Source organism: Ambystoma mexicanum, chromosome 1q (assembly GCF_040938575.1).
Source record: "Ambystoma mexicanum isolate Mex_15411 chromosome 1q, UKY_AmexF1_1, whole genome shotgun sequence".
Taxonomy (NCBI): Eukaryota; Metazoa; Chordata; class Amphibia; order Caudata; family Ambystomatidae; genus Ambystoma; species Ambystoma mexicanum.
Genome location: NC_090922.1, coordinates 499,026,150 through 499,038,875, shown reverse-complemented (window position 1 = coordinate 499,038,875; position 12,726 = coordinate 499,026,150). Strand labels below are relative to the sequence as shown.

At 42.4% G+C, this 12,726-nt stretch overlaps 1 protein-coding gene across 4 annotated transcripts in view; it reads right to left on the bottom strand.

Moving 5' to 3' along the window:
* Positions 1-4,439: 4,439 nt before the first annotated feature.
* Positions 4,440-12,726, bottom strand: part of LOC138529547 (ly6/PLAUR domain-containing protein 3-like) — a 407,116-nt gene continuing 398,829 nt past the window's right edge. For all 4 annotated transcript variants that reach the window (XM_069640840.1, XM_069640842.1, XM_069640843.1 and 1 more), the window contains 2 exons: positions 6,654-6,803; positions 4,440-6,359 (listed from right to left, as the gene is read on the bottom strand). In XM_069640840.1, coding sequence (XP_069496941.1) covers positions 5,902-6,359; positions 6,654-6,803 — 608 coding nt within the window. In that variant the 3' untranslated portion in view covers positions 4,440-5,901. The remainder of the gene's footprint in view (positions 6,360-6,653; positions 6,804-12,726) is intronic.

Below are 12,726 nucleotides of genomic sequence, written 5' to 3'. Positions count from 1 at the left end.
ACAGTGACGAACACAGACGCCATTTTAAAAACCGAGTTCTGGCAGAAAATACCATCCGATAGACTTATTTAAGATAAGTAAATAGGTGGTATGTTAGAGATTAACGAGGAAAACTATCAATCTCCAACAATGGGAAGAATCCCATAGGGTTATATTCGGGGTCGAATATAACAAGTAGTTTCCACTGCCACCAGCCAAAACTCACAGAGGGGGGACGGGACAGTGCCCCCTCGACTAACAGACCCAGGAGTAATCGAATTACCCCTACTAGTACGTCCACAATAGGATGGTTTGTACTAGTTCTGTTAGTAAATTTAGGTCTAGTAAAGCCAATGGTGACTTTACATGCCCGGGGAGACAGTAGTCAGTCCCCGGGTATGGAGTCTATGGTGGAGGTCCGCTAGGACGCCCCAGTGCTACGGCACGGAGGGTGCCTTGTAACACACATAGTAAAACATATGAGACCCTATGGAGTAAAAGACCCCATAGCCCATAGAACACATGGACATTCAAAGGAATTACACACATTCATGTCCAAGAGTGGGAGAAAAAGAGTCTCACTCTTGGCAGGATGGAAAAAACAAACTCCAGAAATCCAGCAAAGCTGCTGGGGGACTCACTAGGTTAGGAAATTCAGCCTAAACAGAGAATTCTCCCTAACAGCAGTGTATACATCTGTTAGCAGAGCCTTTTTCGGCCAAATTTTAAATCAAGGAAATGATGTCTCGTTAGCATGTCCTCTTTTATGCGAACATATTTAAAAGTTAACACAACATTCAAGCAAAGAATGACCTTTCTGTTGGAACAAGACAGAGAATGATACTTCTCGGTGGCATAATTCTAATTAAATGAGTCTACCTTGAACCTTGATATCACACAAACAGTCCCTCTTCTGTCTCTAAAGGCTTTTTGAGAAAAGGTAATCAGACGATTTACATTATGGTGAGGATCTGTTTTTGTCTTGTTTATGAGCTCTGACTATAGCTGATTGCGTGGCTCCCAGATGCCATTAGTATTCCCTGCAGAGGATTTAGCTGTTTTGTGAAGATACAGAGAAGATCAACTAACTTGAAAAAAGTCTACCTGTGCTGTATTCTTGAGAATTGAGCATAGCATAGAGAGTTCATATTCTGATTAACAATTATGAGGAAGTCAACAGCTCTTATGCCTGCTTATATTACTGGAGAATGTACACACACGACGACATTCAATATCTTACCTTGAAATCGAAGTACAACAGTGATGCCTCGGCCTTGGTGTTCAGGAAGCTTTACACACTCAACGTTCTGAAGTTCAGGCACTTAAACTCTATGCATCAGGACAGGGGCCCAGAATGCATCACAAGGAAATTACATACCTTCAAGAACAATGCGATCCCGCAATAACTCATTAGCATTGGTACCCAATGTCATCTGGAAATGGCATGCAGGATCCTCCTTCTGACTACTAGCAAGCAAACTTTGGAACTCATTATCCAAACACTTCTGAACAGAAGAAGATCACCTGACTTTAAAAACATGGCGATTCAGCTAATCCCAGCAGGAGTCCCTTACAACTGTACACATACTCTCCTCGACCTCGCTCCATGGATATCACTCTCTAAACTATAGATAATACCGGGAACCCACATAAAACCTCCTACAAAGACTAACAAAGAAGACACTAGTCCTCAACACTGCTAGAATAAAATCAAGTGAAAGTTACTGCAGACATATTGCAAAGCATATGTTTCTTTCCGCTGAGTGGGGCATATTACCTCACTAAGGGAGGGCACCCGACATGTTTTCTTCCTCACTGCTTTCACCCTGATCTGTTCTATGCCCCTAATCTCCCACATTAACCTACACGACTCTAAAATCTAACACCTTACACTATACACACAAATCACCGCAGACCCACACAAAAGCCTAGCGGATACCACATAACCATTAATGTAGCAATGATTAAGCTGTGCTCTCTAGTCCTATCTCACTCTCCCAAAGTAGCGAGTGAGTTTAACGCAGGCACTTTCAGCCTTATATCTTGGGTTCTCCCTTCTGGATCACATTTTTCCAAGTGTTCTCTGACAAACCCATAGAACCTTACCGGCACACAGAATCCCAGGTCTTCAGACTGTTAGGCAGAATCACATGCAGTACCCTTTGGAAACACTACACACAATTAAAACTACAAGTGTCAGTACAATTTCACCTTTGGTACAAGCCTGTATTACACAGTAATGTGGTAGCAGTGGCTGAGCAGCCAGACCTATCTCAAGAGTAAAGTGAGCAGTACAATAGGTTACACAAAAGACTAGCAATCACAGTGGTTCAAACAAACACTTACTCAAGGTTTCTTGGTAAAAGAATATACATTTATTTACACAGTCAGTTGGACAACATTCCACTAGTAAGAGCAGCTCAATATCACAATCTAATACACTACAATACACAACCAATACGTTTCTGAACAAGTTCAGCTTCCCTGAAGTGGGAGCAAAATGGCACTTCAGTTACTTTTAAAAGGGGTAAAAAGACAAGGTTAAAAGAATTATAGCACAAATACTTTGCAGAGGTAGGGCATATAGTTTCAGTTCACTACAACCAACAATTCAATTCAATAGGTCTGGGCCAAAGTCAATGGTTCAGATTCTTGCATAGGATAGCACAGTTCTGGTAGTAAACGGTTAAGTCTTTGCCACGGTTCTTAGAAGAATGTGGTCAGACGAATAGTTATATGTTGGTTTAGGGAAAGACAAGCCTTCAAAGTTGGGAAAGTTTCACAAGCTTTCACCGCGGCCGAACAGAGTTCTGCACCGCACTTGCAAAATACCTTGTAAGTGACGAAAAGCTGTAGCTGAGGCAGTTGTTCCTGGCAGTTCCTGCAGATCTCTCTCTTCCTGAGCATCAGTCGTGGGGACAAGAAGGAGGACGTCAGGAGGTTCATGCACTGCCCAGGGAAGAGGCCACAAGCTTGGCAAAATGTTGGTTTAAAGTGTGAGTGCCTTAAAGTCCACAAACTGGTTTCCTTCCCACTGACTATCCGGTTTTCAACAGCACTTTGAAGAAAATTCGACCAGTATGGGGACGGTGTCCAGGTGGCTTGCTAGTTGGTTGTTCCCACCAAACTCAAGGGAAGAAGTTAACCTTGAAGGGCTTCTCTGTCAATGGAGTTTGAGTCAATTCAGTACTGCAGCAGGGCTTCACCGGTGGATCAGGATTTGCAGCAGTCGTCTTCTGACAGCTCATCTTCATTTCTCTCGTTCCAGTGGTCGACTCTGCTTTCCAAGTCCCAGACACCTGCTTTTAAACAGATTTCCCCCATTCATTCCAGCCTGGCTGTCACTCACACAGCAGGGTGTCTGTCCTTGCCGGACAGCAGGCCGGCCAATCACGCCAGAGTGCATTCAGGTCTCCTTTGAGACTAAGCACAGGGAGTTTCGGGCACCTCCCTCACATCCTGTCCACCCCAGACACTCAGGTGACAGAGGAGGGCTTCAGCACTGAAGCTCGCCAAAGGCCAACAAACAAAGTGACCAAACCTGGTTTGGCATGCAGAGTTAAACATAAGAAGGACCTTTCCAAAAAGAAGCGGCGAAAAAAGTTGACCGTAGTCTGTTTTTACAGATAGGTCTTTGGCGCGATATTGAAAAATATGGCTAACCCGATTTTTAGCTACTGTTGTTCACGGTTGGGAAAAATCATGATAGTTTGATCAAAACCACTGCCACCAGCCATTTCAAGTGGGAAAGGGTAACATTTGACTGTTACATGAGTGTTTTGACTCAGGGGATGCTAGGCAACCCTTCCAGCACTCTATAGGAAGATAGTGTGTGCTGGGTCTGTAAATGTAAAGAGGCTAGTAAAGTCAATTTAACTTCACATGCTCTGGGAGACAGTAGTCAGTCCCAGAGAAGGTATTTAACCTTGGGGAGTCTGAAAGACACCCCTCTGCCACTGCACTAAAGGTGTTGGGTGACACACAAGAAAAAGATTATGCCTATGGAGTTGTTTTAAAACTCCATATTCAAAGAACACAAAAGTAAAACACATTGAAAATGAAAAGTTCAAAGTCCCAAAATATAGCAAAAGAGCTGGAGGGCTCTAAGGTAGAGGGAATTTAGCACTAGGGTGAGAATTCTCCCTAACACAGACTTTCACCCTTCAATACGACAGGCTTCTCATCTGCTTCTTCTTCTTCTAAATTATCGAAAGTGTGGGCGGACCCACGCAGGATCTGCTTCTTTGGCGTGTCCACTAACAACCCCTCCCCCCTGCCTCGCTCTTTTCTTGCATAGTGAAGTCAAGAATATTTGGCAGAATGGGGCCATATATTGCTGCTTTACCATATCTTACCTTTCCTTAAAAAACATATACATTGACATTATGAATTTCATATTATTCAGGAATCACCACTAACCCACAACTCTCACAATGAAGTTCCTGATGCAATGATAGGGATTTTTCAAACATTTTTATTTTATTGATGCGTTTTGGTATATCCTGGCCCATTCCACTTGCTGCTTACTGGAACACTCTACAATTACCAAGTTAGATGACATGCCCTTGCATTACTATTTACCATGGGGACATGTTTGACCTTGTCAACACAGAAACATGGAACATTCAATCACTTGGTGCCAGGATATAGTGATGATAAAATAGGGGGAGAATAGGGTTTAGGAGGGAAACTTTATTGGGTGAGCAATTGAGTGGAGAAACAATGATAGGTATTGTATGATAGATTTACACTTTCTAATACTACTTACTGAAGTTACATTATACATCTTATCTTCCAAAAAAAGACATATTCCCTCATGGTGCAAAGCAAATGGGTTGAAGATATGAAGTAACACCACAGTAACTACGATAACATCTTCATAGCTTGACATGTCAACACTTTGCAAACACATTCTTGTGTTCACCGTGGGTCTGTTTTAGCAAACTTAAATTCCTGCCGCTCTCAATGCTATAGAAATCCATCTTGCTGAAGATATGATAGGTTCATTGAAAGAAACTCAGTGCCCTGAATACCTCATGGATCTCGAATTCTGAAACTCACCTCAATGAAATATAACAGGTCTATTTAAATGAATGTGATTGTGTTGTTGTGTACAGCGTTAGTTGCTGGAGTCCACCTGTGATGTATTAACAGGTGTTATTATCATAAAAAAAATAATGGCACTTGGTTAATCCACCTCGGAAGGCAGAAGGGTGGCGTGACACTCCCCAGTATTCAAACCTGTGACCGCAGGTGGCTCTCAGATGCCAGAGGTGGGAATGCAACTCACCAGCTATGTTCGTGCAACATGACACTCATTCGACGCCAGATAGAATAACCACAGCCATACACTAGGGCTACCCTAAACAGCAGCATCTCGTATAGTGCACATTTCAACCAAGTCGACAAAGCAGCAAAAAACATTTGTTCGTAAAGCTTGGGGTGTTGGGAAATTGTTGTGGTAAAAAAAAGAACAGGGGCCCAGTAGGTGGGTGAATGCTGTTGATTATTAGTGGATGAGGCAAACGAAGGGGGCATTTGGGACATAGAACTCCAGAAGGTATTTCCTGAAATCTCTTCTATGCAGTTTTGAAACTCAACTTGCTGAGGAGATGGCCGGTCTACAGTGTGAAACCCAACTTTCTGATGACCACACAAGTCTGCTCTTCCTAAACTCAATTTCTAGAACAAGTCAAAGGTTTAGCATTTCTCAACCCATTCTTTACTCTTAATTAGAAAATAAAGCTTCAGAAATGTGCAGAAAATACCAAGACAACAGAAAACACTGCTGCTCTACGACACATCCTGCACAACACGTGCCGCTGCCCGACTCCAGCAAACTAAGCAACAAATGTGAACCAGCAGCGTCCCAAGTCAAGGATTAAAAGAGGTTGCAGTCTGAAAAAGAGGGTGCGCGTTGACTTATAAACTGAAAGTAGCGAGAAAAAAGATTGCCCAAACTGGGATATTCACCCTGGAGGCAAGGTTAGCATCACCTTTGACAAGTGTGCTTGGTGAAGTTACGTACATGGGTTTATTATCAAGAGGGTTGATCTCAGATGCTGTATCAGTAGCCTTTGTGCCATTTGTGCTGGTGGAAATGTTCCCGCCAGGAGAGACACTGGACATGGCCATGGCCTGAGTGCCATTGTGGCGTGTCTTATTGTCCCCAGATGTGGTTTGTTCGACACCATCCAGGAGCACCACTAGCATGGGTAAGGGTGTGTTCTGAGTTTTATTGGACAGATCCTGGTTGCACAATTGGCCAGAGCAGCAGGCGCCTTTGGTGTGGAATGTTGCGCCTCCCAATCTCAAAGTCTCCTTGACACAGACGGGCTCTTTGGAGCAGCTCTTTATGGGCAAATTTACGGTGGAGTTTCCTATGAGAAAAATCAGAAGAATGGTCATTACAGTAGAAAAGCCGATATAGCAGACATACACCCCTAAATATATACTACAGACTGATGGCAAATGTGGAGCTTCTCTACATAAACCTTTCCACAGTACTCTTCACAGCCACCCTCCTTTAAAAGAAGCACCTACTCATTGGTACTCTAAAGGTTTTTTTTTACATAAGGAGAACAATCTGGAGAACATTCATATTTCCTTCAGTGACTTACTGAGGTAGGCATGAGGGACATGGAGGCACCGACAGGCAGTACACGCAGACTCACCTACAGTGACGGATGTGTTGCCATCAAAGCAGGATGTGTAGTCATTGAAGCAGGAGACCTCAGGAGCAGTGGTGGGTGTACATTCATCATGTTTAGATTTCCCAATGCAGCCATAGCATCCCACCCCATTTGGCACCATGGCGGAGGTATCTGAAAAGGAATCCAAGATGGCGTGCTCCATTAGCAGACAGTGCCCACAAAAACACCTGTCAATGAGATACTTGGGCCACTAACACGTTAGAGGTATATGATCTGTTCAGTGATCTGTGTGGTAGGTGTATACCCATCTGCACACACTATTAATGTCTGGGTGATTTTGATGTAAGTGACGTAATGTACATTTGGGAAAATACTTGATTTGTTGTCAGATTGGCAGCATATGTATAGGAAGACACAACCATCACGGGAACATGACTTGCAATCAGAAGGAAAAACAAAGGAATGTAATAATTAGAACCTTTTTGTACACTTACTCATTGTGTAAGCTATGCACAGTAAAGAAACCTATGGCATGCAAGGGCACATGTTCAGCCATAAGTCTATCTTCTTTGTGAATACGGGCAATTGCAAATGTAAGTTAAGACAGATATAAGTTACTTGTGTCTTGGACTTGCGTAGTGAACATTATATATACCATGCTATTAGTGATCTGTAAAACAGATGGATTTCATGATGTTTCTGAACCAGGCCCTCATGCTTTAGCCCTCACTGAGAAGTAGCACAACAGTGTTGCTATCACTCTCTTTCCCTCCCAATAACTTCTATGAGCTATTAGCTATGTGTCTGTAGTGGTGAGATTGATGCCACAACCATCAGACAATACTTACACCCCACTGATCTTTCCTATCACCATGCTGCTCTGCCCCCACTTGCCTCCAACACCCTATACATTAAAAGAACATTAATCTGTCCCCCTGTCGCTCACTTGATTTGCTACTGTTGGAATGTCAACGAGAATGTGTTTTCACCACTGCAAAGACGTATCTAGTTGACACAAAGGACCATACTTAAAGGACATACTACTTAAGGGCAATGAGGACACCAGATCACAGCCCCTTCCATCCCCCCTCCCTCCCCCATCCTCTCTCCTTCCCCTCTGACCTTAAACTAGTAACAAATACTACTTAAGGGTAATGAGGACACCAGATCACTCCCCTTTCCCTCCCCTCCCCCTCCTTTCCCCTCCCCCTACCTCAAATTCTACACCGTAACTCCCTTCGCCTACCCCCTCTCCTACCCTCCCCCTCGCTCTCTCCCCTTGTAAATAGTTCTACTTATTGTTCTAATGACCTGTTCATGTTTGTAAATATGCTTCTCTCACTTTTGTACCTGTTGTTATATTGTAAAGCGCTTTGGCTTAAAGCGCTATATAAATTCAATAAACATAAACATAATAAGTCTCTGATGGCTGCAAAACACAACCTTATGGACAAATCATGAAAAGGGCCTAAGCCTGTAATTCAGAATGATGGGCCTTATTCTGAGTTGGGTGGTCTGGCAAAAAAGTGGTCCTGTAGTCGGCACCGGACTAAGGGTTTGGAGGTGGGGCACCTGGGTTACTTCCAACGAAATGCTGGAGGTAAGCCAGGAGCCCTACCAGCCAAAAAAACCCTTGGTACCGCACCAGACTATGGTAATCCATGAATGGGAATTTACACCGTACCGCCGGCACCCGTAATCCGGCGGCAATGCCGTCAGACGGGATGCCGGTAATGGTAAGTACCTGATGCCGGTATCCTTGCGGCTCTAGTGCAAAATTACTGGCATAGTCGGAATGAGGCCCAATGTCTTTATTCCAAAGTGTTTACAGTTTATGTGTGCCTATACCTGAATACGGCACACCAAAGTCCTGCAATGCCTTCTCACCACTTTAAAAACAGAGTAACTATTAGATCTTAGGACTCCCTAACCAAGCAAATTCTGTCATCAAAAGGGCTACTTGGTGAAATGCGCGATGTACATGGGGGTTCTCATTCCATTGATCTTGACAGCATCCCTGTGGAGCTAGTTCAATAAACGGTTTAGTATTTGTGGGCCAGGTTATAATTCATAGTACATTTCACAAGATAAAACTCTGGGGGATGGATAAACCCTACATTTCAGATCCTTCCAAACAAAGACAATACACTCGTGTTAGAGTGTACTCATAAACTGCATTGCACCAACCTGTTACAAGATGGAAACTGAAGCTCTCAAAAAATAAAATAATTCAAAGTGGTGACAGTACGTTTCTTACCTATAAAAAAAAATATAGTGCAATTTGACCTCATTTTGACTTTAGTCATATGGTAACAGAGTACCAGAACTTTTGATGCAAATTCAAAGGGCCTCAAGCTCGCTGGTTCCGGAAACAGCAGTACTGGTAAGCTTGCCGGTACCGTTGTTTCCGGAAGGGCAAACTACGAGGTCTGTGAGCGGGTGCCTTACTGCCCCCCAGGTCTGACCAGCTGCCGCTCGCAGACCTACACGGTAGCACCGGCACCATTATTAACGGTGCCGGTGCTACCGTCCTCCCCATTCCCGGCACCGGCAAAGGGGAATTACTGGGTCTGCCGGGGCCGTAATGCCCCGGTGGATCCCCATTGCCGGATACCGGTATTTTCACGAGTTTGGCGGCAGCCGTGCTGGTTTTACCACCAAACTAGTAATGAGGCCCAAAGTTTTAAAATTAAACACTTGATTTGGTGTGGAGGAAATTTCCTTCACACAAAATCATTACATCATCTGGTAATTAGGGCCTCATTACAAGGTTGGAGGTGCAGGAAAGAAGTGGCAGTAATTCCGTTACCGACACTTTAACAGCACCGCCAAATTATCATTTTTGGAAGATTTACTGATGGGGGTATTACTGTGTGGTAAATCTGCCGATTTTGGGATGACAAGTGGAGAATTTACCTCCAGCTTGTTGCTTGAGGTAAATTCTCCACTTTACTACCAAAAATAAGTGGATTTACCGCAAATTAATTCTGCTGGCGGTAAATATGCCGAAAATCCCAATGAAGTCCTATGGCCTCCAAAGATGGGGAATTACCACCACTTGCAATCCCTAGGTAACTCCGCAGGACCAAGTGGCAGTAACAGTAATTGAGTTTGGCAGTATTACGGTGGATTTACTGCAACTGGTAATGATGCCCTAAATGTGGTAATGATTCCATGCATTAGTTATCGATCCTCATGTTCCCCCATGCGTCTTCAAAATGGGGAATACCTGAAGGGCTTGCATGAGTCTAAATCATGAGGAACCTGCCAATTATTGCATGCACAAGGTGTTGCATTTTATGGTATTAACAGAGGTAATATGACCAAACTCTAAATGAGACCCAGAGCTTTTCATGTCAACACATTGTTTTTATCCATTCTAGTTTTAACTGCACGTCTCGTTGAATTCTTCAGAAAAAGCGTTTCTTTCCAATAATTGACAGTAATAATATCAATGGCTGGGTATTCCTTGACTGCAAGCTCTAATGGCATTTAGCATGAAAAAAAAGATTTTCAAATTATAAGCCTGTCTCAGGGAAAACTAACCTATTTCCCTCCTTTGGGTGTTACTCATCATACACATAGACCACGCACCACCAAATCATGGGGAAGAGTTTTCATGAGTAGTATTCGTAATTTTTAGACAAAGGAGCAGTGTCTCATGCCAAACATGATACATTTTTTTTTTAAATATTGACTTTTCAAATGTAAAATGATAATCGATCTTGATTAACTGTGCCCGTCATTTTCACAAAGTACAGTATCCCCTGAGCCGATAACCTATTTCATTGTATAGCTGACTAATTTAGGATGAAATCTAGATAATTTATACAAACTCGCAATGAGATCTGATATATGCAGATTAAAACGGTTACATGTGATTATATCGAATTATAAAATAAAGAATGACATTTGTACGAAAGCAAAACATCTGTAAAAAAATAACTAATTTCTTTTCTGTTGTTTTTGTGGGATTCCCCCTCCTAATCCCCCCTTTATTATACTTTTCCCCACCCCAAGAACTACTATTCCCATTCCCAACGACATATGTATATTTTTTGGGTTTGTTTAAACATCCATTCGTTGTTTTCTATTTCGATAATATCACTGCATACCGATTAAAAAGAGTGGTTGAGCACGCAAACTTGTTATGGGCCACTTGTTGTATTGACCTTTGCAGGGATCAGGCAATCTGTGTCTAGTTTGAAGTTGTACCACAGTATCAGCAGGATGAGTTTTGACTACTATGAGCAGATGGAGGTTAACGACCATTTCATATACTTTTTCTTTTTTTTTTATTTATTTTTTATTTTATATGGTTTGTTCAACCTTTAAAAAAGACAAGAAAACACAAACAACAACAACATATCCTTATCCTTTCTTAGTATCCATTTCCCTCGCCACCCTTCTACACACAATTCCGCCAATTACATCAATCTGGGTGTCTAAGCCATTTGCACTGCAAAGATTCATTCAGCTCTAGGCACTTGAATTGATTCCTGCGTGTCCAGCCGTGTTTTTATGACCTGGAGCAAGGTTATCAGATTAAGTAATACTGTTCGGTTTGCGCCTTCGAAGAACATTTCCCACCATTCTTCCGAGCTCCTTGAGCTAATATTATAAATGAGTGGGGAAAAAATCCGTCCTCTTTCTTTCTCCAAACTCGGGCATGACATAATCAAATGCTTTAGAGATTCTCTAGCAAGATTGCAGAAGCGGCACATTTGATCAATGTTTGCGTACTTTGGCCAAGAGCTTAAACGTTCTTTTGTACTTAGTGCATTTAGTCTAAATCTCATATACAAGGCTCTTGCGTGCTGATTTGGCAGATGCGTTAGATAGAAATGGCGTTGATTAAAAGCTTTCGCCTCGCCTGGGACTTCGTGCATTAATTAGGTTTTAATCCAATCCAGCCACCAAATCTTCATCTTCGCTGCATCCGGATTTTCCAATAGCATAGCAGTAGTGATATCATTCTCGCCTAACAGATCTTGACATAGCTAATTCCACTTGGCGAGTATCGTATAGTCTTTCGCAGTATCAGGCATGTGTACAATTAGGAATTGGGCTGCCGGAGTCTTTAGCATCGTTTTGCGGTAAAGGCTCAGCAAGTTCCATAGAACTCTTGCATGTATTTAGATTAAGCCAAGCTCGTACCGTATACAAACAGTTTTTCAGGTTTTTTCAGGTCTAACATATAACTATTCCAATGTAAGCGATCATACAAGGAAAACACTGGAATATGTTTATCAGCAGTGCAGGTCATAATTGCAAATTCTGTGTCAATCAACGAAGGTTGTTGGCACCTCTGTCCCCAAAATAAAATTCGGAGAGATGGGAAGGATGAGCCCGCTCCTGGACCTTAAGACTCATCACTTCCTTGACAGATGCTACTCTCCCTGTTAGGCCTTAAGCTGGTGTGGCAATTACTTTTTCTTCTCCTATGTATTTATTTGGAGCACTCCTTTATGAGAACTATGTCTGACACATTAATTAATGTTAGGTAACCACCAGTGACATAGACACAGCTGCCCCGAAGAGAAAATCATATATGATCCACACATGGGTAATCAATCCAGGACTGCTTACAAGTAAACAATACAATATTACAACAAAAAGCAAAAGTCCTTTTCTTACAATTTCCTCAGACAGCTAGGCCATTTCCTCTGAATTTGTTTAGTTTATGTTATGGGGCGTTCATTACAATCCCTATGAAATTGAACAACAATCTAAATGAATTTATCAAAAAATGACTAAGATCAGGTGACTTCATAACCCAGCAGGTGATTACAGAAATCACAAGCTGTCCCATGACAGGTGGGAGAGACTAAGTCCGTGGTAGGTTCTGGATCCTATCACTATGCATTCTGGTACTGGTAGTCCTGTGTTTATAATAGGAGAAAACGTAATGGTACTGTAGTAGACACCAGAATGGCAGAACATCTCAAGCCTGACAAATCATTCTGAATTATTTAGAAAAAGGACTGTAAATGTGCAGCACTTTCAGTGGGATAGTCGCTAGTCCCTTTCCAGACTAATTGGCAGTTTGCTGCTTACAGGTTTCATAACTTTAAAGTTGTTTTGGGTAACCAAA